This window comes from Schistocerca americana, chromosome 8, assembly GCF_021461395.2.
Source record: "Schistocerca americana isolate TAMUIC-IGC-003095 chromosome 8, iqSchAmer2.1, whole genome shotgun sequence".
Classification (NCBI taxonomy): Eukaryota; Metazoa; Arthropoda; class Insecta; order Orthoptera; family Acrididae; genus Schistocerca; species Schistocerca americana.
Genome location: NC_060126.1, coordinates 506420664 through 506446604, shown reverse-complemented (window position 1 = coordinate 506446604; position 25941 = coordinate 506420664). Strand labels below are relative to the sequence as shown.

At 43.2% G+C, this 25941-nt stretch overlaps 1 protein-coding gene across 1 annotated transcript in view; it reads left to right on the top strand.

Annotated features, from left to right (window-relative positions):
- The window catches only part of LOC124545945 (midasin-like), a 202792-nt gene that overhangs the window by 94296 nt on the left and 82555 nt on the right, over positions 1-25941 (top strand). Inside the window, exons 18-20 of the mRNA XM_047124906.1 lie at positions 16714-16954; positions 24070-24278; positions 24883-25029. Of these exons, the coding sequence (XP_046980862.1) occupies positions 16714-16954; positions 24070-24278; positions 24883-25029 (597 nt within the window). The remainder of the gene's footprint in view (positions 1-16713; positions 16955-24069; positions 24279-24882; positions 25030-25941) is intronic.

Below are 25941 nucleotides of genomic sequence, written 5' to 3'. Positions count from 1 at the left end.
GCGGAAAACGCGATCCCTTGTTTTTGAGTGTGACCCCGGCGAAAGCAGTCCCTTGGTGGTCACCGGAAGTCGCTGAGTCAATTAAAGACTGTTGGCGAGCTCTACAGTGACATACGCGACACCCTTCCATAGAGCACCTAATAGCCTATAAGCGGCTCCGTGCCTGTGTTCGCCAGCTTATAAAACGACTGAAACGAGCGTGTTGGGAGAGGTACGTGTCGACCATTGAGTGCCACATGTCACCTTCCCAAGTCTGGGTGAAGATCAGATGTCTTTTTGGGTACCAGACCCCAACAGGTGTCCTTGGCGTTGACATCAATGGCGTGCTCTCTACCGATGCAGACGCGATTGCTGAGCACTTTGCTGAGCTCTATGCTCGAGCCTCTGCATCATAGAACTACCCCCAGCCTTTCGCACCCTCAAACAGTGGATGGAAAGGAAAGTCCTTTCGTTCACTATACGCCGCAGTGAACCCTAAAACGCCCCATTTACAGTGTGGGAGCTCCTCAGTGCCCTTGCACATTGCCACAATGCACTTTCTGGGCCGGATCGGATCCACTGTCAGATGATTAAACATCTCTCGTCTGACTACAAGCGACATCTCCTTGTCATCTTCAACCGGATATGGTGCGATGGTGTCTTTCCATCGCAATGGCAGGAGAGCACCATCATTCCGGTGCCAAAACCCAATAAAAATGCGTTTGATGTGGGTAGCTATTGGCCCATCAGCCTCACCAACGTTCTTTATAAGCTGCTGGAATGTATGGTGTATCGGCGGTTGGGTTGGGTCCTGGAGTCACGTGGCCTACTGGCTCCATGTCAGGGTGGTTTCTGCCAGGGTCGCTCTACCACTAATAATCTTGTGTCCCTCGAGTCTGCCATCCGAACAGCCTTTTCCAGATGCCAACATCTGCTTGCCTTCTTTTTTGACTTACGTAAAGCATACGACACGACCTGGCGACATAATATCCTTGCCACTTTGTATGAGTGGGGTCTCCAGGGCCAACTCCCAATTTTTATCCAAGACTTCCTGTCGATCCGTACTTTCCCTGTCCAAATTGGTGCCTCCCACAGTTCCCCCCGTATTCGGGAGAATGGCGTTCCACAGGGCTCTGTATTGAGTGTATCTTTATTTTTAGTGGCCATTAACGGCCTAGCAGCTGCTGTAGGGTCAACGGTCTCCTTTCCTCTATATGCAGATGACTTGTGAATTTCGTATTGATCCTCCAGTACTGGTGTTGCTGACGGCGCCCACAGGGAGCCATTCACAAGGTGCAGTCATGGGCCCTAGCTCACGGCTTCCAGTTTTCAACCGCGATGTCGTGTGTCATGCATTTCTGTCGGCGTAGTACCGTTCATCTGGAACCAGAACTTTATCTTAATGATGATCCACTCACTGTAATGGAGACATATCGATTCTTAGGACTGGTTTTCGACACCCAATTGACTTGGCTACCTCACCTTTGTCAACTTAAGTGTAAGTGCTGGCAGCACCTCAATGCCCTCCGCTGCCTGAGCAACACCCACTGGGGTGCAGATCGCTCTACGCTACTGCAGCTCTACAGAGCCCTCGTTCAATCCCACATTGACTATGGGAGTCTGGCTTACGGTTTGGCAGCACCCTCAGCATTGCGTTTACTCGATCCAGTGCTCCACTGTGGCATTCACCTAGTGACGGGAGCTTTTAGAACAAGTCCGGTGACAAGTGTCCTGGTGGAGGCCGGAGTCCCTCCATTGAAGGTTAGGCATTCACAACTGCTCACCAGTTACATTACACACGTTTGTAGTTCTCCTGTCCATACGAATTACCATTTCATTTTCCCAACCACAGCGGTTCGTCTCACGCATCAGCAGCCCAGGTCAGGGCTTACGTACAGTTCGCTTCTGGTCTCTTCTGTCTGAACTGGAGTCCTTACCATTACCACCTCTCCTCAAGGTCCATTCACGTACACCTCCATTGTGTACACCTAGGCCACAGATTGTTCTGGACCTTTCACACGGCCCTAAGGACTCCGTAAACCCTTCGGTTCTCCGCTATCATTTCCTCTCAATTCTCGACATGTACCGGCACCGTGAAGTGGTTTACACCGACGGCTCGATGGCTGATGGTCACGTAGGCTTTGCGTATGTCCATGGAGGACGTATTGAACAGCACTCTGTGCCAGATGGCTGCAGTGGATTCACTGCAGAACTGGCAGCCATATTGCGTGCTCTCGAGCACATCCTCTCGTGCCCTGGTGAGTCAGTTCTCCTGTGTACTGATTACTTGAGCAGCCTACAAGCTATCGACCAATGCTACCCTCGACATCCTTTGCTAGCATCCATTCAGGAGTCCATCTATGCCCCTAGAACGGTCCCTTCGTTCAGTGGTGTTTGTGTGGACCCCAGGACACGTCGGATCCCAGGCAACAAACTTGCAGACAGGCTAGCCAAACCCCCCCAGGGGATCCACAACTCTTTTGTGGATACGTGCGTAGCGAGCACGGGGTCCCGAGCTAAAGTGGCCTTCCTTCCTTTCCGGGCTGCATACCTTCCCTTTCCGCGTCCTTCCCCATCCCCTGTCTTCACCCCCCCCCCCCCTCACCTCTGGCTCTTTCCTTCACTTTCTCCCCCTCTGGGAGTATGGTTTGCGCCTACGTCCGGAGACGGACGCTTGTAAATGTACCGCATTCTTCTTCTTCCTTGCTTGTATGTCTTCTTCCTTCCTTTGTCCTTCTCTTTTCCTTACCTCTTCTCTTTTCCCTTTTCTCCGCTGCGGCGTTTGAGACCCCCTCTTCTTTCCTTTCCCTTTCTCTTTCTTCCTCCCTGTGCGTGTCTGAAGGCCGACCCACGCACTTCCATGCGTAGCCGGTGACGGGGTAACGCGTAATTCCCCGCCCCGGGTAGACAGGTAGGACACGTACGTACCCCCTGGTAAAGGCCAGGCCCAGGGAGGGGTGATTACCCGAGCTGATACCTTCCGAAAGTGTCGATTGGTCCCTCCGTCCGTTTGTCGGGAGGTGTGAACAATCACCTAAGGCGGGTGTGCCCTCGGTGAGGGCCCCCACAAGGGAGGAGCGCGCCATCGGAGACGCCGGTAATCATGGGGGATTCTTCCGCAATGGTTTCCTCACCTTCCACTATGTCTGCTCACAAACGTAAGTTCACTGAGTCTCAGCCACAGACGGTTCTTCCATCGTTGCCACAGTTCCTTGTTGTTTCTCGGTCTGACGAAGGTCACGACTTTTCCGCGGTCAACCCTTTCATTATTCAGAAAGGTGTCGACGCAATTGCGGGTCCTGTAAAGTCTTGTTCCAGATTACGGAATGGTACCCTGTTGTTAGAAACACACAGTGCCCTCCAGGCTCAAAAATTGCTGCGTACTTCTCTGCTCCACACCTTCCCTGTCCGGGTGGAACCGCACCGTACCTTAAATTCCTCGCGTGGAGTCGTTTATACACGCTCCCTCGATGGATTGTCTGACGAAGAAATTCAGCACTACCTGGCTGACCAGGGCGTCACCGCTGTTCATCGGGTTATGAAAAGGGTTGACTCGAACATCATTCCAACCCGCACTGTCTTCTTGACATTTGACAAAGTTCAACTCCCATCAAAAATCAAAGCAGGCTATGAGATAATTTCCGTTCGCCCTTATGTCCCAAACCCTACGCGTTGCTATCGATGTCAGCGGTTCAATCACACCAGCCAGTCCTGTTCCAATCCGGCCAAATGTGTTACGTGTGGCAAGGATGCCCATGAGGGTGCTTGTCCACCTCCATCCCCTCACTGCATCAACTGTATGGGTGACCACGCTGCTTCCTCTCGAGATTGCCCCGTTTTTAAGGATGAAAAGCTCATCCAGGAAATAAGAGTGAAGGAAAAGGTGTCGACCTTTGCTGCTCGAAAGTTACTCGCCAGTCGACAGCCCACCGTGCCTCAGAAAGGAAAATACAACACTGTCCTTGCTTCTCCTCGGCCAACAAAGGAGGCGGCCACGCAGACTTGCTACCTCACATTTAGTACCACGGTCGTCAGATCGGCCAGCGCAAAGATCGCCCGTTCAACCTCACCACTTTCGCCTGCCCACTCTATGGCTCACCCTTCGTCGGGTTCTGCTAAATCTCGAGCCCAAAAGTCAGACGCCAAGTCTTCGAAAAAAGAGCATTCTCGTGAAGAGTTTTTACGTACTGCAACTTCACAACCATCGGTTCCTCCTTCATCTAAACATCATACCTCCAAGAAGGCTACGAAGAAACACAGTTCCTCTCCTTCTCCGCCAAGGCGTGTCCCAACTACAGCACCACCTGGCGGAAATCGCCCTCGGCCATCTTCCGTGTCGCCGAGGCGCACTGCTGGTGGCCAGTCAACTGGCCGATCGTTGGTGGCAGGAGCTGCTCCTGACCAACCTATGGATCAGGATCTTCTGCCTTCGACTGAATGCCATTCCATGCTGTAGGTCGCAAGCTCTGAGCAGTCGTTGAGTTGACAGCACCCTTGGTCACGTTTCTCCATTTTCTGTTCACCCTATGTCCATTATCCACTGGAATATCCGCGGCATTCGCGCCAATCGGGATGAATTGTCGATCCTCTTACGATCCGGTCATCTTCTGTCTTCAGGAAACAAAGCTGCGTCCCCATGACCGCTTTGTTCTCCCTCATTTTCAGTCCGTTCGATATGACCTCCCCTCTGTTGAAGGCACTCCAGCCCATGGAGGACTCATGATTCTGCTCCATGATACTCTCCATTATCACCCAATCCCCTTAAACAGTTCCTTCCAAGCTGTCGCCGTCCGTCTTTCCCTTTCTGGATACACGTTCTCTCTATGTACGGTATACATTCCATCGTCTACACCACTGGCACGAGCTGATCTCCTTCATCTTCTTGATCAGCTTCCACCCCCCTATTTGCTGGTTGGGGACTTCAATGCCCACCACCCGCTTTGGGGATCTCCACATCCTTGTCCACGTGGCTCACTATTGCTAGACGTCTTCCACCAAGCGGATCTAGTCTGCCTCAACACTGGGGTCCCCACATTTTTGTCTGCCTCCACGGCAAATTTATCTCATTTGGACCTTGCGGTCGGTACTGTTCCGCTAGCCCGGCGCTTCGAATGGTTCGCCCTTGATGATACACACTCGAGTGACCACTTTCCATGTGTCCTTCGACTGCAGCCTCAACTGCCATATATGCGCTCGCGACGCTGGAAGTTTGCCCAAGCCGATTGGACACTTTTTTCGTCTCTAGCGACATTCGATGACCGTCGCTTTCCCAGCGTCGACGATGAGGTCACACATTTTACCGACGTTATTCTCACAGCTGCGGAACGTTCAATACCACGCACCTCCGAATTGCCCCGGCGCCCCCTGGTTCCTTGGTGGAACGAGGCATGCCGTGACGCAATACGTGAGCGGCGACGTGCTCTTCGCATTTTCCGTCACCATCCAACCTTGGCCAACTGTATCCGATATAAGCAGCTCCGTGCGCGATGCCGTCGCGTCATCCGTGATAGCAAGAAGGCAAGCTGGCAATTCTTTATTAGCTGATTTAACACCTTCACTCCCTCCTCGGAAGTTTGGAGTCGGCTTCGACGGTTCTCAGGCGCGCCTAGTTTCTCCCCGGTCTCTGGGCTCACTGTCGCGCATGATACCTTAGTGGACCCCGTCGCAATTTCTAACTCATTGGGTCAGCACTTTGCTGAGATTTCGAGCTCTTCAAATTACCCGCCAGCGTTTCTCCCGAAGAAACGTGCAGCGGAAGTGCGACATCTTGCTTTCTCCTCTCAAAATCGCGAAAGCTACAATACTGTTTTCTCCATGCGCGAACTCCAACATGCACTCTCTTCTTCTCGCTCCTCCGCCCCAGGACCGGATGTTATCCATGTCCAAATGTTGCTGCATTTATCAACCCATAGCCTGCGCTACCTCCTTCGCCTTTATAATCGAATTTGGACCGACAGTACCTTTCCCAGACGATGGCGGGAAGCTATTGTCGTTCCCGTTCTGAAACCTGGAAAGGACAAACATCTCCCCTCTAGCTATCGCCCCATTTCTCTCACGAGTAGTGTCTGTAAGGTTTTGGAGCGTATGGTGAATTACCGTTTAGCTTGGTGGCTGGAATCCCGCAGTCTTTTAACACCAGCCCAATGCGGATTCCGACAACATCGTTCTGCCGTTGACCATCTTGTTGCTCTCTCCACTTACATCATGAACAATTTCCTCCGGAAACGCCAAACGGTAGCAATATTTTTTGATCTGGAGAGAGCATACGATACCTGTTGGAGGACAGGCATCCTCCGCACACTGTTCTCTTGGGGCTTTCGAGGCCGGCTGCCCCTTTTTCTTCGCGAATTTATAGCAGAGCGCACATTTAGGGTGCGGGTGAACACTACTCTATCCCGTACTTTCTCCCAAGAAAACGGGGTACCCCAGGGCTCCGTGCTGAGTGTTGTACTGTTTGCCATTGCCATTAATCCAATTATGGATTGTCTCCCTCCTGATGTCTCGGGCTCCCTCTTTGTGGACGATTTTGCGATCTACTACAGCTCTCAACGGACCAGCCTTCTTGAAAGACGTCTTGAAGGATGTCTCGATCGCCTCCACTCGTGGAGCATCGAAACCGGCTTCCGTTTCTCACCCAGTAAGACCATTTGTGTTAATTTTTGGCGACGTAAGGAGTTTCTTCCGCCCTCCTTACATCTAGGTCCTGTCAACCTTCCGTTTTCCGACGTCGCTAAATTCTTGGGTCTTATGTTTGACAGAAAACTGTGCTGGTCCTCCCACGTTTCCTATCTTTCAGCTCGCTGTCTGCGTTCCCTTAACACCCTCCGTGTCCTGAATGGCACCTCTTGGGGAGCGGACCGAGTGGTCCTTCTCCGCCTCTATCGCGCCTTAGTGCGCTCGAAATTGGATTATGGAAGCATAGTCTACTCCTCTGCTCGGCCGTCTATTCTTCGGCGTCTCGACTCTATCCACCACCGTGGATTACGTTTAGTGTCTGGAGCTTTTTACACCAGCCCTGTGGAAAGCCTTTATGTTGAGACTGCTGAACCTCCGCTATCCAATCGGCGGGCAGTCCTCCTGAGTCGTTATGCTAGCCATCTGTCTTCCATGCCTGCTAATCCAGCCCATGACCTTTTTTTCAACGCCTCCCTTGATGTCGGGTATGCAGGCCGCTCCTCCTCCCTACTACCCCCGGGAGTCCGCTTCCGTCAACTGCTCCATTCTCTTTCCTTCCGCTTTCCTAAAACCTTCTTGACAACTTGGGGTACAGCACCGCCTTGGCTCCGTCCCCGGATCGACTTGCTCAGAGACCTATGTCAATTTCCCAAGGATGGTACCCCTACACTTGTTTACCGTCGGGCATTTGCTGCTCTATGTGCACAAATGACGGAAGCCACATTTATTTACACTGATGGCTCGAAAACATCGTTAGGTGTAGGGAGTGCCTATATTGTTGGCGACACCCCAAATCACTTTCGGCTTCCCGACCAGTGTTCGGTTTATACTGCGGAGCTTTACGCTATTCTCCAGGCTGTCCACTACATCCGCCGCCATCAGCGGATACAGTACGTAATCTGCTCAGATTCTCTCAGCTCTCTCCTAAGTCTCCAAGCTCTTTACCCTGTGCACCCTCTGGTCCACCGGATTCAGGACTGTCTGCGCTTGCTCCACCTGGGGGGCGTCTCAGTGGCGTTCCTCTGGCTCCCAGGACACGCTGGTATCTGTGGAAATGAGGCGGCCGATATAGCGGCCAAGGCTGCAGTCTCTCTTCCTCGGCCAGCTATTCAGTCTCTTCCGTTTACCGATCTACGGAGCAGTTTATGTCGCCAAGTTGCTCCTTTATGGCATGCGCATTGGTCAACACTTCCCCATAATAAATTGCGCGAAGTGAAAGCCCTTCCTTGCGCATGGACCTCTTCCTCCCGATCGCGTCATCGGGAGGAGGTAATTTTAGCTAGACTCCGGATAGGGCAATGTCTTTTTAGTCATTGACATCTTTTAAGCGGTGATCCTCCCCCACTCTGTCCCCACTGCTCTCAGCCGTGGACGGTCAGACACCTTTTAATTGAATGCCCCTATTTTAATCCGTTACGCTCCCGTCTACAGCTATCGCCTGATCTATCGTCGATTTTAGCAGATGACACGCGCTCAGCTGACCGCGTTCTACAGTTTATTAGTGACAGTGAAATGACGTCAGTCATTTGAAGCCTTTTTTTTGGGGGGACAACCAACCCCTTTCTATAGTGGATTTTTAAGCATTCCTTCTGCCTTTAGTTTCTCAAATTTTATGACTTTGTTCCCATTGCTGCTGATTTTAAATTTCGTTTTTTTCCTGTTTTCTACGTCACGGGCTGGGCGCTAATGACCATAGAAGTTTTGCGCCCTAAAAAAAAAAAAAAAAAAAAAGGGCTAGCCAAACGTGCTACACGGAAAGTGCTTCTGGAGATGGGCATCTCTGAAACTGACATGCATTCTGTCTTATGTGGGAGGGTTTTTCGGCTTTGGGAGACAGAATGGCATAACAGTACGCACAATATACTGCGTGTCATTAAGGAGACTACAAATGTGTGGAAGTCTTCCATGTGGTCCTCTCGCAGGGAATCAGTTGTCCTCTGTCGGCTCCGCATTTGGCCATATGTGGCTAATGTGAGGCTACATCCTCGGTTGCGAGGACTCACCTTGGTGTCGCTGTGGCTCAGAATTGACGGTTATCCACCTCTTGCTGGACTGCCCACTTTTAGCCGCTCTGTGGCGGACTTTTAACTTCCCCAGCACCCTACCTTCAATGTTGGGTGACAATGTGTCGACAGCAACTTTAGTTTTACGTTTTATTCGTGAGGATGGGTTTTATCATTTAATCTAAGTTTAAGCACATGTCCTTTGTCCCTCTGTGTCCTCCACCCTAGTGCTTTTAAGGTGGAGGTTTTAATGTGTTGCAGATTGGCTGGCTTCTCGTTTTTATTCTCATGGTCAGCCAGCCAAGGCAATCTGCTCTTTTGTTTTGATCTCTTCTACATGTTTCTTACCTCTCTGTATGGTTTTCTTGTCTGATTTTGTTCATTTTAGTGTTTGTTTGTCCTTCTGTCATTTTTGTGGTTTTTCTCCTTTATTCCAGCTGTGTTTTGTAGGTCTTGATTATTTTACTCCCACCCTTGTGGAATTTTTTTAATCAGAACGAGCGACCAGTGACCTAGCAGTTTGGTCCCCCCCCCCCCCCCCCCCCCTTTCAAACCAACCAACCAAAATTGCTTTCTTTTTTTGGGAGGGGAGGGGGGGGGGGAGAAATGAATTATCTTGGATTTAGACGAGGAAGGTTATGGGAGTGAAGGATGTGCTGTAAGGATAACTCCCATCTCCACATCTAAGAAAAGCTGGTGATGGTGGGGAAGATCCAGAGGGCATGGTTTGTGTAGCTGCTCAGCTGTGTGCCATCTGCCTCCTCTACCTGCTCTCCTAGCCAGCCCACGGACGGCTCCCCACTCTGCCACGAGCTGCTAGACACTCCCCCCACAACTCCCTCTCAGCCTCCCACCTCTCTCCATCCCCCACCCCACCCCACCTTGCTCCATACAATCACCATGGGCCATCGACTGAGAAAAATGTAGGGAGGCAGGCGTGCATGCATGTGTGTGTGTGTGCGCGTTTTCCCTAAAAGTGTGAAAAAGAAGTGCATTATGAAAACTAGCAAAGCTCTGTACCTTTTGTTTGTGTACCTATCGATGACTCATCGCTTCTGCCTTTCTGTGCACCGTCTCCTTTATTCTTAAACAATTTGATTACAGGTCACTTGTGAGGTAAGGTATTAAAAGCCTTTTGGAAATTTGGAATCAGTTTGTAATCCCTTGTGGATAGCACTGAATGTTTCGTGTGAGTAAAGAGCTAGTTGTGTTTCACGGGAACAATATTTTCTAAATCCATGATGACTACGTGTCAATAGACCGTTCTCTTTGAGGCAGCTGTTCTCGATTCGAATTCTGGAATATTTACTTTATCTTCTTTGTCAAGGAATTTTGGTAGACTGTGTTCAGTAACACTGGTTTAGTGGCACTGTCATCGATAGTACTTCCATTGCTATCGTGCAAAGGAGGCATCGATTGTGACTTGTCACTAGCACACTTTACATATGAGCAGAATCTCAGTGGATCTTCTCCTAGGGTTTGAAACAAAACTTCACTTTGGAAAATATTATACGCATCTTGCATAGAAGTCTGTGCTTCTGTAAAAGAATGGTAATTTTGGGGGATTTCTAAAAATTATTTACAAAAGAATATACAAAGAACAGGTCCCACATACACAGGTCTGTTTCAGAAATACTTTTGCTACTCAAGAGGCTCTGTTCTACATTCCAAAGCTATGTAGACATGAACTGTTGACGCCTATGCCTGTTTTATCATCAAAAGGTTTTTGGTAGAATATAACATTACAAGATGGCTGCAATGGTAAGAGATGTAAGATGGATGAAAAACACCTCTGGATCATAATTAATCTGTAATGGAATCAATATGCTGCTGTAAAAGTAGAAAATGAGAAATATGACACATTAAATACATGCCAAGGAGTGGGGCAGGGCTGTATTTTGTTGCTACCAATATTTAATCTTTATTCGAAATATATCTTCAAAGAAGACCTTGAAAAAGTTGAGGAAGGCATTGTCTTTAATGGGGAGGAGCTGAACAATATCTATTACACTGACAATACTGCAATGTATGCTGACAGCTTGAATAGTCTTCAGCGTCTTGTATCCCAAATCAACGGCCTAAAACTCTACATTAAGTAAAACAAAATTAATTATCATCAGCAAGACAAGAAAGACATAACAGACTATCATCTAAACATTAATGCTAAATTTATTGAACAAGTAAAAAATTACACATCTCAGAACTAACATTAACAACCAGTGGGATAACATGCAAGAAATTGAAATCTGCATTTGAGAAGTCCAGAATAGCATTTTGTAAAATCATTAATGTGTTCAACAGCCATCATCTCCCAAACAAAACAAAACTAAGATATCTATGTTGCTATTTATTTCCCATCCTCTTCTGTGGAACTGGGACCTTGACTCTGAGGAAGATGATGGGCAAGCAACTTGAGGCATTTTGAGATGTGTCTGTACAGTTGAAAGCTAAGTGTGCCGTGGACAGGTAAAATTACTAACAATGGCATTCTCCCCAAAATGAAGAAAGGAGAGAGAATTGTAAACACATAACATGCAGAAAACTGTAATATCAGATCCATGTAATCAGAAATGGAAACAGAAACAAACAGCTGCAGAACACTCTTCAAGGAAAGATATCAGGCAAAAGAGGTTGAGGAGGAAGGAGGAGGAGGACAAGAAGAAGAAGAAGATGATGATGATGATTAAGAAGAAAGCACATGTATCCAGAACTAGAATTGTAGATACAAGTTTACCAGTGTAGTACAGATATTTCATGGAGCACATAGTTTTTTTTATAGACTCATTATCTGTCAGAGACAGCAAAGGACTTGGAAGAGCAGTTGAACGGAATGGATAGTGTCTTGAAAGAAGGATATAAGATGAACATCAACAAAAGCAAAACAAGGATAAAGGAGTGCAATCGAATTAAATCAGGTGATGCTGAGGGAATTAGATTAGGAATGAGACACTTAAAGTAGAAAAGGAGTTTTGCTATTTGGGGAGCAAAATAACCGATGATGGTCGAAGTAGAGAGGATATAAAATGTAGACTGGCAATGGCAAGGAAAGCATTTCTGAAGAAGAGAAATTTGTTAACATCGAATATAGATTTAAGTGTCAGGAAGTCGTTTCTGAAAGTATTTGTATAGAGTATAGCCATGTATGGAAGCGAAACATGGACGATAAATAGTTTGGACAAGAAGAGAATAGAAGCTTTCGAAATGTGGTGCTACAGAAGAATGCTGAAGATTAGATGAATAGATCACATAACTAATGAGGAGGTACTGAATAGAATTGGGGAGAAGAGGAGTTTGTGGCACAACTTGACAAGGAGAAGGGACCAGTTGGTAGGACATGTTCTGAGGCATCAAGGGATCACCCATTTAGTATTGGAGGGCAGCGTGGATGGTAAAAATTGTAGAGGGAGACCAAGAGATGAATACACTAAGCAGATTCAGAAGGATGTAGGTTGCAGTAAGTACTGGGAGATGAAGCAGCTTGCACAGGATAGAGTAACATGGAGAGCTGCATCAAACCAGTCTCAGGACTGAAGACCACAACAACAACAACAACAACAATAATATAGCTTTTTTTGTAGGCTCATTATCATACTTTTACAATAAAAACAAAATATTTTTGGTGCAACATTAAGAATTGGTAATCACTCAAAGAAGACAGGTGGATTTAAATAATGTATTAGTAGTAACATGGTATTTACATGTTACATGCGGTAAATATAATGTAATGTGTTGCAAGCGAGTTGTTTGTAAATGTTTGGTCCGTGCATTAAGGCTCTCTGTAATTTACTGAGATTGCAGAAAGGATCGCATCACTACATTTTGTTGTTGTTGTTGTTGTTGTTGTTCTTGTTGTGGTCCTCAGTCCAGAGGTTATTTGATGTGGCTCTTGATGCTACTCTGTCCTGTGCAAACTTCATCTCTGAGTAACTATTGCAATCTACATCCTTTGGAATTCTGTTTAGTGTATTAATGCCTTTGCCTGTACGATTTTTACCCTCTGCACTTCTCTCCAATACTAAATTGATGATCCCTTGATGCCTCAGAATGTGTCCTACCAACTGAGCCCTTGTACTAGTCAAGTTGTGCCACAAAATCCTCATCTCCCCAATTCTATTCAGTACCACCTCATTAGTTATGTGATCTACCCATCTAATCTTCAGCATTCTTCTGTAGCACCACGTTTCGGAAGCTTCTATTCTCTTCATTTCTGAACTATTTATCGTCCATATTACACTTCCATACATGGCTACACTCCATACAAATACTTTCAGAAAAGACTTCCTGACACTTAAATCTATACTCGATGTTAACAAATTTTTCTTCTTCAGAAATGCTTTCCTTGCCAAAGCCAGTCTACATTTTGTATCCTCTCTACTTCGGCCATCATTAGTTACTTTGCTTCCCAAATAGCAAAACTCATCTACTACTTTAAGTGTCTCATTTCCTAATCTAATTCCCACAGCATCACCTGATTTAATTAGATTACATTCCTTTATCCTCGTTTTGGTTTTGTTGGCGTTCATCTTACATGCTCATTTCAAGACACGGTCCATTTCCAAGTTCTGTGCTGTCTCTGACAGAATTACAGTGTCATCGGCGAACCTCAATGTTTTTATTTCTTCTCCATGAATTTTAATACCTACTCCGAATTTTTCTTTTGTTTCCTTTACTGCTTGCTCAATATAGGGGTTGAATAACATCAGAGATTGGCTACAATCCTGTCTCATTCCCTTCCCAACTACTGCTTCCCTTTCATGCCCCTTGACTCTTAGAACTGCCATCTGGTTTCTGTACAATTTGTAAATAGCCTTTCACTCCCCGTATTTGACCCCTGCCACCTTCAGAATTGGAAAGAGAGTATTCCAGTCAACATTGTCAAAAGCTTTCTCTAAGTCTACAAATGCTAGAAACGTAGGTTTGCCTTTCCTTAATCTATCTTTTAAGATAAGTCGTTGGGTCAGTATTGCCTCATTTGTATGGAATCCAAACTGATCTTCCCCGAGAATGGCTGCTACCAGCTTTTCCATTTGTTTGTAAAGAATTTGTGTTAGTATTTTGCAGCCGTGACTTATTAAACTGATAGTTCAGTTATTTTGATACCTGCCAACACTAGCTTTCTTTGGGATTGGAATTGTTATATTCTTCTTTAAGTCTGAGGGTATTTCACCTGTCTCATACATCTTGCTCACCAGATTGTCATGGCTGGCACTCCAAGTCTATCAGTAGTTCTAATGGAATGTTCTCTACTTCTGGGGTCTTATTTTGATATAGGTCTCTCAGTGCGCTGTCAAACACTTCAACTACGTCCTCTTCCATTTGCATAATATTGCCCTCAGATACATTGCTGTTGTATAGGCCCTCTATATACTCCTTCCACCTTTTGCTTTCCCTTCTTTGCTTAGAACAGGTTTTCTGTCTGCTCTTGATATTCACACATGTGGCTCTCTTTTCTCCAAAGGTCTCTTTAATTTTCCTGTATTCAGTATCTATCTTACCCCCAAGTGATAAGCATCTACATCCTTACATTTGTCCTCTAGACACCGCTGCTTAGCCATTTTGCACTTCCAGTTGATCTCATTTTTGAGACGTTTGTATTGCTGTTTGCCTACTTCATTTACTGCATTTTTATATTTTCTCCTTTCATTGATTAAATTCAGTATCTCTTCTGTTACCCAAGGATTTCTACTAGCCCTTGTCTTTTTACTTACTTGATCCTCTGCTGCCTGCACTATTTCATGTCTCAAAGCTACCCAGTCGTCTTGTACTGTATTTCTCTCACCCATTATTCTCAATCGTTCCCTAATGCTCTCTCTGAACCACTCTACAACCTCTGGTTCTTTTAGTTTATCCAGGTCCTGTCTCGCTAAATTCCCACTTTTTTGCTGTTCCTTCAGTTCTAATCTACAGTTCATAACCAATAGATTGTGGTCAGAGTCTACATCTGACCCTGGAAATGTCTTAAAATTTAAAACCTAGTTCCTAAATATCTCTCTTACCATTATATGATATATCTGAAACCTTCCAATGTCTCCATGTCTCTTACATTTATGCAAACTAAGTGTTAGCGATGATTAAATTAGGCTATGTGCAAAATTCTACTAGGTGGTTTCCTCTTTCAATCCTTACCCCCAGTCCACATTCACCTACTACTTTTCCTTCTCTTGCTTTTCCTACTATCGAATTCCAGTCCCCTGTGACTATTAAATTTTCATCTTCCTTCACTATCTGAATAATTTCTTTTGTCTCATCATACATTTCTTCAATCTCTTCGTCATCTGTGGTGCTAGTTGGCATATAAACTTGTACTACTGTTGTAGGCGTCGACTTCGTGTCTTTCTTTGCTACAATAATGCGTTAACTATGCTGTTTGTGATAGCTTACCCGTGCTCCTATTTTTTTTATTCATTATTAAACGTACTACTGCAGTGCCCAGATTTGATTTTGTATTTATAACCCTGTATTCACCTGACCAGAAGTCTTGTTCCTCCTGCCGCCGAACTTCACTGATTCCCATTATATGTAGCTTTAACCTATCCATTTCCCTTTTAAAATTTTCTAAACTACCTGCCACATTAAGGACCTGGCATTCTAAGCTCTGATAAATAGTACACCAGTTTTGTTTCTCCTGATAATGACATCCTCCTGAATAGCCCCTGCCCGGAGATCCGAAGGGGGGAGTATTTCACCTCCATAATATTTTACCCAAGCAGGCACCATCATCATTTAACCATACAGTAAAGCTGCATGCCCTCGTGAAAAATTACGGCTATAGTTTCCCCTTGCTTTTAGCCACTCGCAGTACCAGCACAGCAAGGCCGTTTTGGTTAATGTTACAAGGCCAGATCAGTCAGTCGTCCAGACTATTGCCCCTACAACTACTGAAAAGGCTGCTGCCCCTCTTCAGGAACCACACGTTTGTCTGGCCTCTCAACAGATACCCCTCTGTTGTGGTTGCACCTAAGGTACGGGTATCTTTATTGCTGAAGCAAGCAAGCCTCCTCACCAATGGCAAGGTCCATGGTTCATGGGAGGAGGCGATCACTACATGTGATGAATAAAATATTGAAGTGCTAGAAGGCTTTACTTATGAGTCATTTCTGAGCCTGCCCATCATGGTTGATGTTTTCTGTGGGATTTGTAATTTCTCACTCATGTACAGTGCTCTTTGTTAAATAACAATGTCCTTCAAAATATGCTGTAATCTAACAATTACTGAATGTAGAAGCTCTAAGAGCTATCCACATTGTGTTGTCCTGTCCTTTCCTATTGGAAAATCTCTTCCTTTTTTACATGCCATTAACATACGGTGGCTTAGTGAGGTGCAAGATGAAGTGGTGCTTGAAAGAGAGTGTTATCTGATCCTTGCCTTTTGTGGTCAGGTTAGCATCCTTTATGTGACATGTTTTGCATATGGTCATTGTAGGTCCTTTGATTGAAGTCAACTTGTGTAATACCACAGGGACAGTAGGTTCAGTTATGAAGCATCAAAAGTTGTTGTATGTAAACTTTGTACTGTACTGTAAATCCTGTGCATCATTGTATAACCATGTAGTCTTCGATGATTTCATCCGTTTTCTTAGTCATCCATTGTTCATTCACCAGTTTCATCAGTGGGCTACAGTTTAGCAGCAGTTCTATTTTGTATTCGTGAGTAATGTAGAGTGTACTTTGTACGTGTATCTTTAATCTGTCGGTATTGTATTATTGTTTGAGTCTCTCATTTAGCTGTATCTTATTAATTCTGTCTAACAAACCTAGATTGTGTTGAAACAGTTCAAAGGAGCACCTTTTATTGCACATTAAATTCAAGGTGTGCTGAATTGTATCATATGAAATTGTCTTACAAATTTTTATTTTATTCATTATATCTTAGGATAATATATAAAGTTAAGCAAAGTCAGCCACTCACTCATAGCACATCGATGCATGGAACACAGAAACATATATTTCTCCATCCAGGAATTTCAAATATTGTTAACTATGTTAGAATAAAACATACTGATTTTATAGATCTTTAAATATTTATAAATTTGATGACCATAACTTTGGCTTTCAGTACATATTGACAGAATCTGTTAGCCGCAATTTGCGAGACCTGGCACGTATTGTGTCTTTGGGCCAACTGCCTGTGTTGCTGCAAGGTGACACGTCAGTTGGCAAGACGAGTATTGTGACTTACTTGGCTCAGATAACAGGGCACCACTGTGTGCGAATCAACAACCATGAACACACAGATCTGCAAGAATATGTGGGTTCTTATATTGCTGATGCTTCTGGATCACTAGTTTTCAGAGAGGGTAAGTTTAGACTTTGTTAAAAAGTGATTTCTTATATGTTTTCTGTTCTTTGAATCCTTATCTGTTGTTAAGACATAAAAATTTATACAAGTGCTGAAACCAAATGTTCTCAGTGTTTGAGCAAGTGTGTGTGTGTGTGTGTGTGTGTGTGTGTGTGTGTGTGTGTGTGTGTGTGTGTGTGTTTTATTTGTACTCTAGCTCCATCAAAGAATTTATCCTGAAATCTGGAAAGTTTCCTCTCTCTTTTGCTTGTGCGTGACGGTGACTTAACACTTCTGCTGTTCGGTGAGTGGTCTCCTTCACGCCTCATTTATGTATGTTCTCCCAGAACTTAATTGATGGTTATACACTGATAAAAATTGCAGAGAATGTAAAATAAACTTCATTGTTTTTTTCCATATGTTGTAAGTGTTCTGTATGACTCCTCTTGATCATGCAGACAACATTTAAGCGCTAACCCATTTCACACCGCATTCAAGCATATGCAAAGCCACTGATGCGAGTGCATTAGAAAATGGGCATTTTGTGTTCCAGAATTGTTTCCGGCAAAGGAGGCACATACACAAGTTGTTTCTCATAACTCTATAAAAAGGAAACCATAGATGTTAGGTCCAGGAATCTAAGTGATCAAGAGCAGAACACTGTGTTGTCCTGTCCTGTTTAACTGGTCCAATGGCATGGAAAATGTTGATTTAATAATATGTGACCCTCTATACCCAAGTGTGGGGGAGCTTCATCTCTCTGAAAAATGTGGTCTTTAGAATCTGTATATCATGCTGTGGCATCAGCAGGCATTTGAGAATGTCCAGGTAAATGTTTGTTGGAACACTTAGCTCAGTGAAGAGAAATGGGCAGTAAAATTTTTGTGCTGACATCACACAGAACATGTTAACTTTTGATGAGACGTGCTGATGTTCAGCAAATATTTGTTTGTGCATGGCTTCCCGTGTTGAAGTAGCTTACTAAAGCATTTGACATAGTCTTCTGTTTCAGTTCCTGTAAATTTTGAACTATGTACAATGCCATTTCCTGTTTTGTTTTGAGAACACTCCAAATCATTGTGAAATTTAAAGCTTTATTGGTTTCTAGAGAGTCCCATGAAATTTCAGGCAAACTGCAGGTTATCAGTAACTTCCTGCCGTGATGTATTGGTGCAGTCTTCTGGTTATTGTCAGCTGTGTTCTGGTGACAGTACACTGGGTTCTTCTGTTTAAAACTGCTCAAACACAGGCCCGACATGTGCATGGTGGACCCAGTTACAGACGACTGCTGTGTAAGAGCACGTGAACACCCTAACATTCGACATCTTGTGGATTTATTAGTTATTTTTCTTTGAATGCTTTTAAACATAACATAGATGCTGTAACCTGAAAGATACATCACATAAATCTACGGCGCAACTTCTCCTCTAGACTCCGTGAAGCTTGGCATCAGGGTTGTGAGCGCACCTCCAGTTGTGCACATTTTAAGGAACTTTTGTACATACACAACGTGTGTGACGTAATTGTCTTACAGGCCATATACATATGGATTTGATAAACAACGTGCACAGTTCACGACCCTTGTCACTCAACTAGAGGTTTACGTCAATGCCACCAGGTTGTAGCACACTGCGGCAGACTTTTATTCTCGTTGGCTCGTCATAAGTCCTGCTAGGTGGTAGCACACTCTTCAGGTATGATAATTCACTTGCTATATATTGTAGTAAAATTGGATCGAACATCAGTATATGTCAAAGTCGTACTGATAGGAAACCTATTTTGTGGGTTTCTGAATGAGTATATTAAGTTATGAATTTTATCATACAGTAATCCATTTGTGGCACTGAGAATCATAATGGCCTAAACCACATCACCACCAGTTGTGAGATTATAGCATTTATACGTGCTAGTAAAATATTTAGTCAGGTTTATCTGTGCTTTAGGCCCACATTGTACATATGGGAATTCACAGAAAGCTGTATCACTGGTTTCCCTGATATTCACTTCAGTGTGGGATCGCTGGGGCATGCTTTAGGGCCGTATGGATCTCAGCATCTCATTTGTATTCTAGTCAAGTGACCATGTTGTGTTGAATCGTTTCCACAAATGTCATTTTGTATTTGGTATTGGTTGTTTACTGTGTGGGGTTCTGATTTTGGGTGCAGTGTAAACATGAACTACGTTGAATCTTTTTTAAATGCTAACAGAAAAGTAAAGCTGTGAGGCGGGTCATGAGTTGTGCTTGGGTAGTTTAGTTGGTAGAGCACTTGCCAGCAAAAGGCAGTGGTCCCCAGTTCAAGTCTCAGTCTGGCCAAGAAAGTTCATATCAGTGCACATTCCTCTGCAGAGTGAAAATCTCATTCTGAGAACAGAAAAGTAAATTACCGGGAAAAGTTAGTCGCAAAGGAACTAGGGTCCCTGAGAACAGGTCCTTTGATTGAGAGAGTGAAAAAATCAAATAAGCATGATTACAAGCGAACATTTAACAAGGAGGTGTACCATTAACACAAGTTGTTGTATGGATGCAGTGTAAGAATATCCAATTTTCAGCCCAGAAGTAAATTCCTGGACTGTTGGGGATCTTGTACATTTGTCCGAAAAAATGGAAAAGCATAAGAACTCCCATTTACACAAAAATGCGAAACGGAGACTTGCGAAAGCTTACACATTATTTCGATATTGGCCTTTACTGTACTTTATTGTGTACAAAACAACAAAATTCCAGAAAACAATTCCTTCTTTTGTTAGACAAGTTATGCATATTATTATTATTATTATTATTATGACTGTTGTTGTTATTGGCAGTGGCTGTAGTTGTATAAACTTGTTCAAAAGTGTAACTGTTATGCAGTGGATGCTATTAATTTCACACTCTCAAATTTATCTGAATCTAAAAATTTGTGAACACCCAGAATGTATAATCACAAGTCGCCACTGCCCGGTTGTCACTGTATGTGCATTGATAGAGCTTATGCCTGTCTGCTACAAGTCTGTGTGGCTATGAGCGCCCTCTGTGGAACTATGCTGGCTTCCTTCATTATCTAACTGAAGATGGCCAGAAGGCTGTGCAGCGAAATATTATGGCCACAAGTTATTGACATCCATCAGTTCGCCTGAAATTTCATGTTTGTGGCATTTGTAACGCCATGCTGGTTTCATACACTGATTTTTGTGGACTAAGTTCAAACAAAGCCTGCCAGATTTTTCCATGTGCACGGACATCCCATTTCTTCAACCTACAGGTGCTGTCTGCAATGTTGTTAGCATTTGGAGGTACTAGATTGTGTCACTGAAAAAAAATCCACACTCTTTTTTTTTGTCAGTTTGTATATTCATCTTGCTGCTTTCAGCAGAATTAATCCTAGGCAATCACGAATATGATAGCTTTCAATAAGTTTCATTTTATAAAAATGCATGATTATCATTTTCTCTCCACTCCACGCCTCCCCTTTCCAGTATTGTCAAAAATTTTAAAATTAAAGTCTTTCCTCCCTCTGCATTCTTTCACCATTGTCCTTCCCCTGCTATCCTCTCCCTTGTCATCCTGCACCTCACGTAGAAATAAACTGTTAGTTAATTGCCCCCCCCCCCCTTTTTTATATGTTTTTGTAACTAATTTCATTTACTTTTCTGTTCAAGTTTTGATCAGTTTGTGAGGTGATACAGAGTAACACTTTTCGTGTTTTTAATATGCGTAAAAGATCAGGTCCTGCTAATGCATTTCAACTCTGAGTGAGTTCTTTGGGCAGAGTAAATTTCACCTGCTATGGTGGTTGAGTGGCTTCTGGGCATTAGTAACCACATTCAAATTTGAATGTCTTCAGTTACACTCCGGTATTTTCATTTAGCATCTTTGTATGGTCTGATGAGCCTCTTGGCATGGAGATCCGAGGCGACTTGTCTTTCATTAGGTTGCTGCTGGATTTTCTACGTCTATTCATTCACGTATGTAAAGTTAAAGTTTATCTTATCCACACATCACTTTTTAATTGAATGTTTACATTTTCTGTTACTTGCGAAGAGTGATTTATAATTTATTTTTCCTACCTTTCTTTCCCAACTTATAATACCAGTATAATTACCAATTGAGAATGAAAGTGTGAGAGACAAATTTTGATTGTGGAAAATCTTGCTACTTGGCCTCAGTAAAGAGTTTTACTAAGGCAGGATGTACTTCTTGCTACAGTCAGTGTCTAGATCATGTTCATTGGCTGGCATTAATGTCCTGCCAGTGTCTCTCGAGCCCATCAGTAAGCACTTTCTTTTGCTCTTCTGCTAAAGGCCCTCTCCATTTTCTGAGTACTTATTCAACTATAAAATCCTGGTAGCTATTCACCATTCTTCTGAAACCATCCCTGCCATTTATTTTATCTTCAGCACTGTCCATCTCTTGTAGATCTCTCTTGTATTCTTTCTTTTAACTTTGGGTAAGTTTTAGAAAATTTCAGTTTCAGAAAATCACAGATTTTGTTTGTGAGATGGTCATTACCCATACAGAAGACGTGGCTTTAGAACAGTACTCATTCCTTTTTAATTGCCATCATTGTCAGAGACATTGTTTCCACCTTGCTGTGAGTTTCTTTCTGGATCTCAGTTGAATATGTCTCTCAACCTATCCTTTGCCTGTGATCTTCTGCAGTATCATGCATTCTTTTTTACGTAACTAGTCAACAGGTCCTTTTCACTAATAACAGTTTTCAGTGCATCACTTCTTTTAGCTCTCAAATATTGAATAAAAGACATTTTTATCAAATTTTTAACAACAAAGCTGCTGTTTATTTGCTGGCTTACAAAATTCAGGCTTTGCCAATTTGCACAACCCATCTATTACAGAGAACAAAATTTTGCTACGAGTAGATGTGTCAAATGTGGGTAATAAAGATATCAGTGATAAAATGGTTCTTATGGTAATTACTTATGTATTTGTATTTAGGATATGTTTGTCACTGATATCTTTGTAATCCACGTTCAGCACATCCATTCACAAAAAAAAAAGGTAATAGGTGGCTTGTGAAAATGGGCAAAGCCCAAAACTAGTGAGTCAGCAAATGAACAACAGCTTTGGTATTAAACATTAAAAAAAAAAATAAAAAAAAAATGTCTTTTCCTTTTCAGTTGATTCAGATTATCACTGAAGTGTACAAACCATATGGTCTTTCAACGGTCTGTAAAGTGTTATTTTGGTTTCTGTGCTCATCATCTTCTTACACTGAGATGACAAAAGTCACGGGATAACTCCTAATATCATTATCACAGCACATTTTGTGCAGTGTAGTGCAGCAGATCAGAGTGGCATGGACTCAATAAGTCATTGAAAGTCTCCTGCAGAAATCTAAGCCATGCTGCCTCTACAGCCGTCCATAATCCCGAAAATGTTGCTGGCACAGGATTTTGTGCACAAACTGACTTTTCAATTGTGTTCCCTAAATGCTCTAAGGGACTCGCGTCAGGCGATCTGGATGGCTAGATGGTTAGCTCGAATTGTCCAGAATGTCATTCAAACCAATCGGGAATAGTTGTGGCCTAGTGACATAGCGCCTTTCCCTCCATAAAAATTCTATCATTGTTTGGGAATATGAAGTCCAGTAATGGCTGCAAAAGGTCTCCAAGTAGCCGAACATAACCACCAGTAACATATCCAGTCAGTAATCGGTTCAGTTGCACCGGAGGACCTGGTTCATTATCATTACAGGTAAGCACCGCCCACACCATTATGGAGCCACCACAAGCTTGTACAGTGTCTCGTTAACAACTTGGATCCATACCTTCGTAGAGTCTGCATCACACTCAAAATGTACCATCGACTCCTTCCGACTGAAATCAGGACTAATCTGACCAGGGCACGGTTTTCCACTAGTTTAGGATCCAACCAGTACGGTCACGAGCGCGGATGAGGCACTGCAGCGATGTCGAGTCGTTAGCGAAGGCACTTCCGTCAGTTGTCTGCTGCCGTAGCCCATTGACACCGAATTCCGGTCCACTGTCTTAACCGATATGTTCATCGTATGTCCCACATTGATTTCTGCAGTTATTTCGTGCAGCACTGCTTGTCTGATTGCAGTGACAACTCTACTGAAATGTAGCTGGTCTCAGTAGTTACGTGACGGCCGTCAGCCATTGTGTTGACCGTGGTCAGAGGTAATGCCTGAAATTTGGTATTCTCGGCATGCTCTTGATGCTGTGGAACTTGGATTATTGAATTTCCAAACAATTTCTGAAATGGAATGTCCCATCTGTCTAGGTCTAACTGCCATTCCGCGTTCAAAGTCAGCTAATACCCACTGTGTGGCCATAATCGTGCCTGAAGTCTTTTCACGTGGATCACCTGAGTACAAACGACAGCTCCGCCAATGCACTGCTCTTCTGTACCTTGTATATGTGGTACTACTGCCATCTGTATATTCGTGTATCGCCATCCCACGGCTTTTGTACTTAAACTTCTGTTCACTTTCAATCTTCCTGTGGTCAGTTAAAATCCATTCTGGCCCATTGCTGATGTTCATCATGTATTTTGTCTCCTCACAGGAAGTGTGTTGTCCTACTCTGTGCTGTTTCTTTAAGATAGTTTATCTTTATGATAGTTCAACTGGTGGTAGAGAAATGTTTAAGTTATCTGTGAAAACTTGAAATCCAACATGTACACCCTTTATTTCAATTATTTACTTGTTCAGGAGTAATGTGACTGTGTGACTCACAAACTCTTTGTTTTCTATTGTGTTTTTATTTTGGGTTTTTCTCATTCTTGGCTCATTCTCTGTTTTTTTTTTTGTTAAAATGTCCTACGGTCATGTGACATTAAACCTGATCTTTGGACTGAAACATAGCTTTAATTCACATATCCTTTACTCTTTTGTGAATATTGTCCCCTCTTTAATTTCTGCTGGTCTTACGGCTTTTCTTCGAGTATATAAACATCCTTCAGCTAGCGAAATTGAGTTTCCTGTTACAATCGATTTCAATAATTACAGCTATTTTTTTGACCCTTTGCAGAGACAAACATCAGCTGTGAAAGTCTTTGGACATATGTGTACAAGGTCATGATTTTTAATGTCATTTGTTCTCACCTTAGAAGTACTGCATTGGAGTCTGAGAGAGTCTGAGGGAGCCTCAGAGAGAGAATTGAAAATGTTACAGGTGCTCTGGCAGAGGCAATGAGACATGGCCACTGGGTTATATTAGATGAGCTGAATTTGGCACCAACAGATGTTCTGGAGGCTTTGAATCGTGTTTTGGATGACAACAGAGAGCTATTCATTCCTGAGACACAAGAAGTCATATCGGCACATCCAAACTTCATGTTGTTTGCAACGCAGAATCCACCTGGTCTGTATGGTGGGAGAAAGGTAATTTCCAGGACTTCTTAGACACTCAATTTATTGTAAGATTGAAATTTTAATTCTTGAGTTATGTGAATGTCGTATGTTATGTTAAAACAAACATATTCCAGTACAAATTTGTCTGCCACTGAAAGTTTTCAAAGTTGTGCTCCACATATAATTGATTATGCGACTGTCTGTTATGGTTGGCACAGATGTCCTTTCTCTACAGACTGCATGCATATTTGGATATTTGTGCCTGCATGTGTGCACAGAAAGCTTCTAATAGTAAAGAAAAATCTGTTTGCAGTTGAACAGACAGTGGGAAAAAAAACCTGTTACATGCCACTAACTGGAGCCAGGCTATATCAGTGGAGGTATTTCCTTTCTCTTTGGTATTTTTATTTGTTAGTCTTTAAGGAAAGTCAAAGATCTAAACAAGTCAAAGGCATTCCACTTACTGAGACTATGCATAGGACTACGCCTGGTAAAGCACCGTGTATTCAGAACTACCATTGGACTGATATCAGCTTTACTTAAATAACTTTCCTAAATTTAGTGGTGGCCACAACTCAAATTTTAGCCCATATATATAAAAATTCCTATTTCAGTTCTAATTTTTATTTTGCAGTTGCTGTCCAGGGCATTTCGCAACCGGTTTGTTGAGTTACACTTTGATAAAATCCCGTCACACGAACTGGAAACTATATTAGAGAAGCGCTGTGAACTGCCTGAATCTTACGCTCGTCGAATGGTGAATGTGATGAAAGATCTACAGGTATTTAACGAAAACTTCCTTTTTAACTTTTTTGCTTTTCAACTGCTGATTTGTGCAGACTATTGATTTAGTATGTAGAATGTGTTACGAAGGGCATATTGTGTGCAAAGTGAAACTTTTGGCTTCATGAAAAGTGCGCAAAAATGAATTTAAAATTCATAAGTGCTGGCTTCTACCTGGTCTTGTGCTGACTGTTTACAGTGCGAAACAACTGAACTGGGAAGTACAATAGAGTTGAAAGGGAAAATAATAAAACTTCTATGAAGTGAAGTGATATTGGATCTCTCAGAAAGGAGATTAAATCCCTGAAAGAAGCAAATACTAAGCTAGCGAGTGAATAAACATCCTGTGTGTGGAGATCCATTGCCAGGTGCAACACACAACTGTGAAAATTCTTCTGTGCAAAGTACAACAAAAAACTGAAAATTCTCATCTGCAAATTACAGCAAAAAGACTTGGAGAACTTATTGTGAGAAAAATCTGTAAATAAATGTAGCTGGATAACGGTGACATACATGAGAAAAAAAAAAGAAACAGAAATATTTTATATAAGTAAGGTAACAGAAATTAATTTCTTGTTATTGGTGATCTTATATTGAAAAATGTAGTGGTTCTGCACTGTGATATTGATGTTCGCCCTGGCAAATGAGCAAACATTTTCAAAATATCATGAACATGAAGCAGTCTAACTACAAAAATAATAACAGTCCTGAGACAGTTCAAAGGTGTTATAATTCATGCTGGAACAAACTAAAATCAAATCAGCAGCAGTTGGGAAGGAATCGAAAACAAACATGAAAAATAATTGACTCAGTTTGTATGTATACAAGATAAAGACAGGTAATCGGTGGAATTTTACACAGAAGATTGGTGAGTAATGTTTACATAAACAAAATAAACAATGAAATTAGG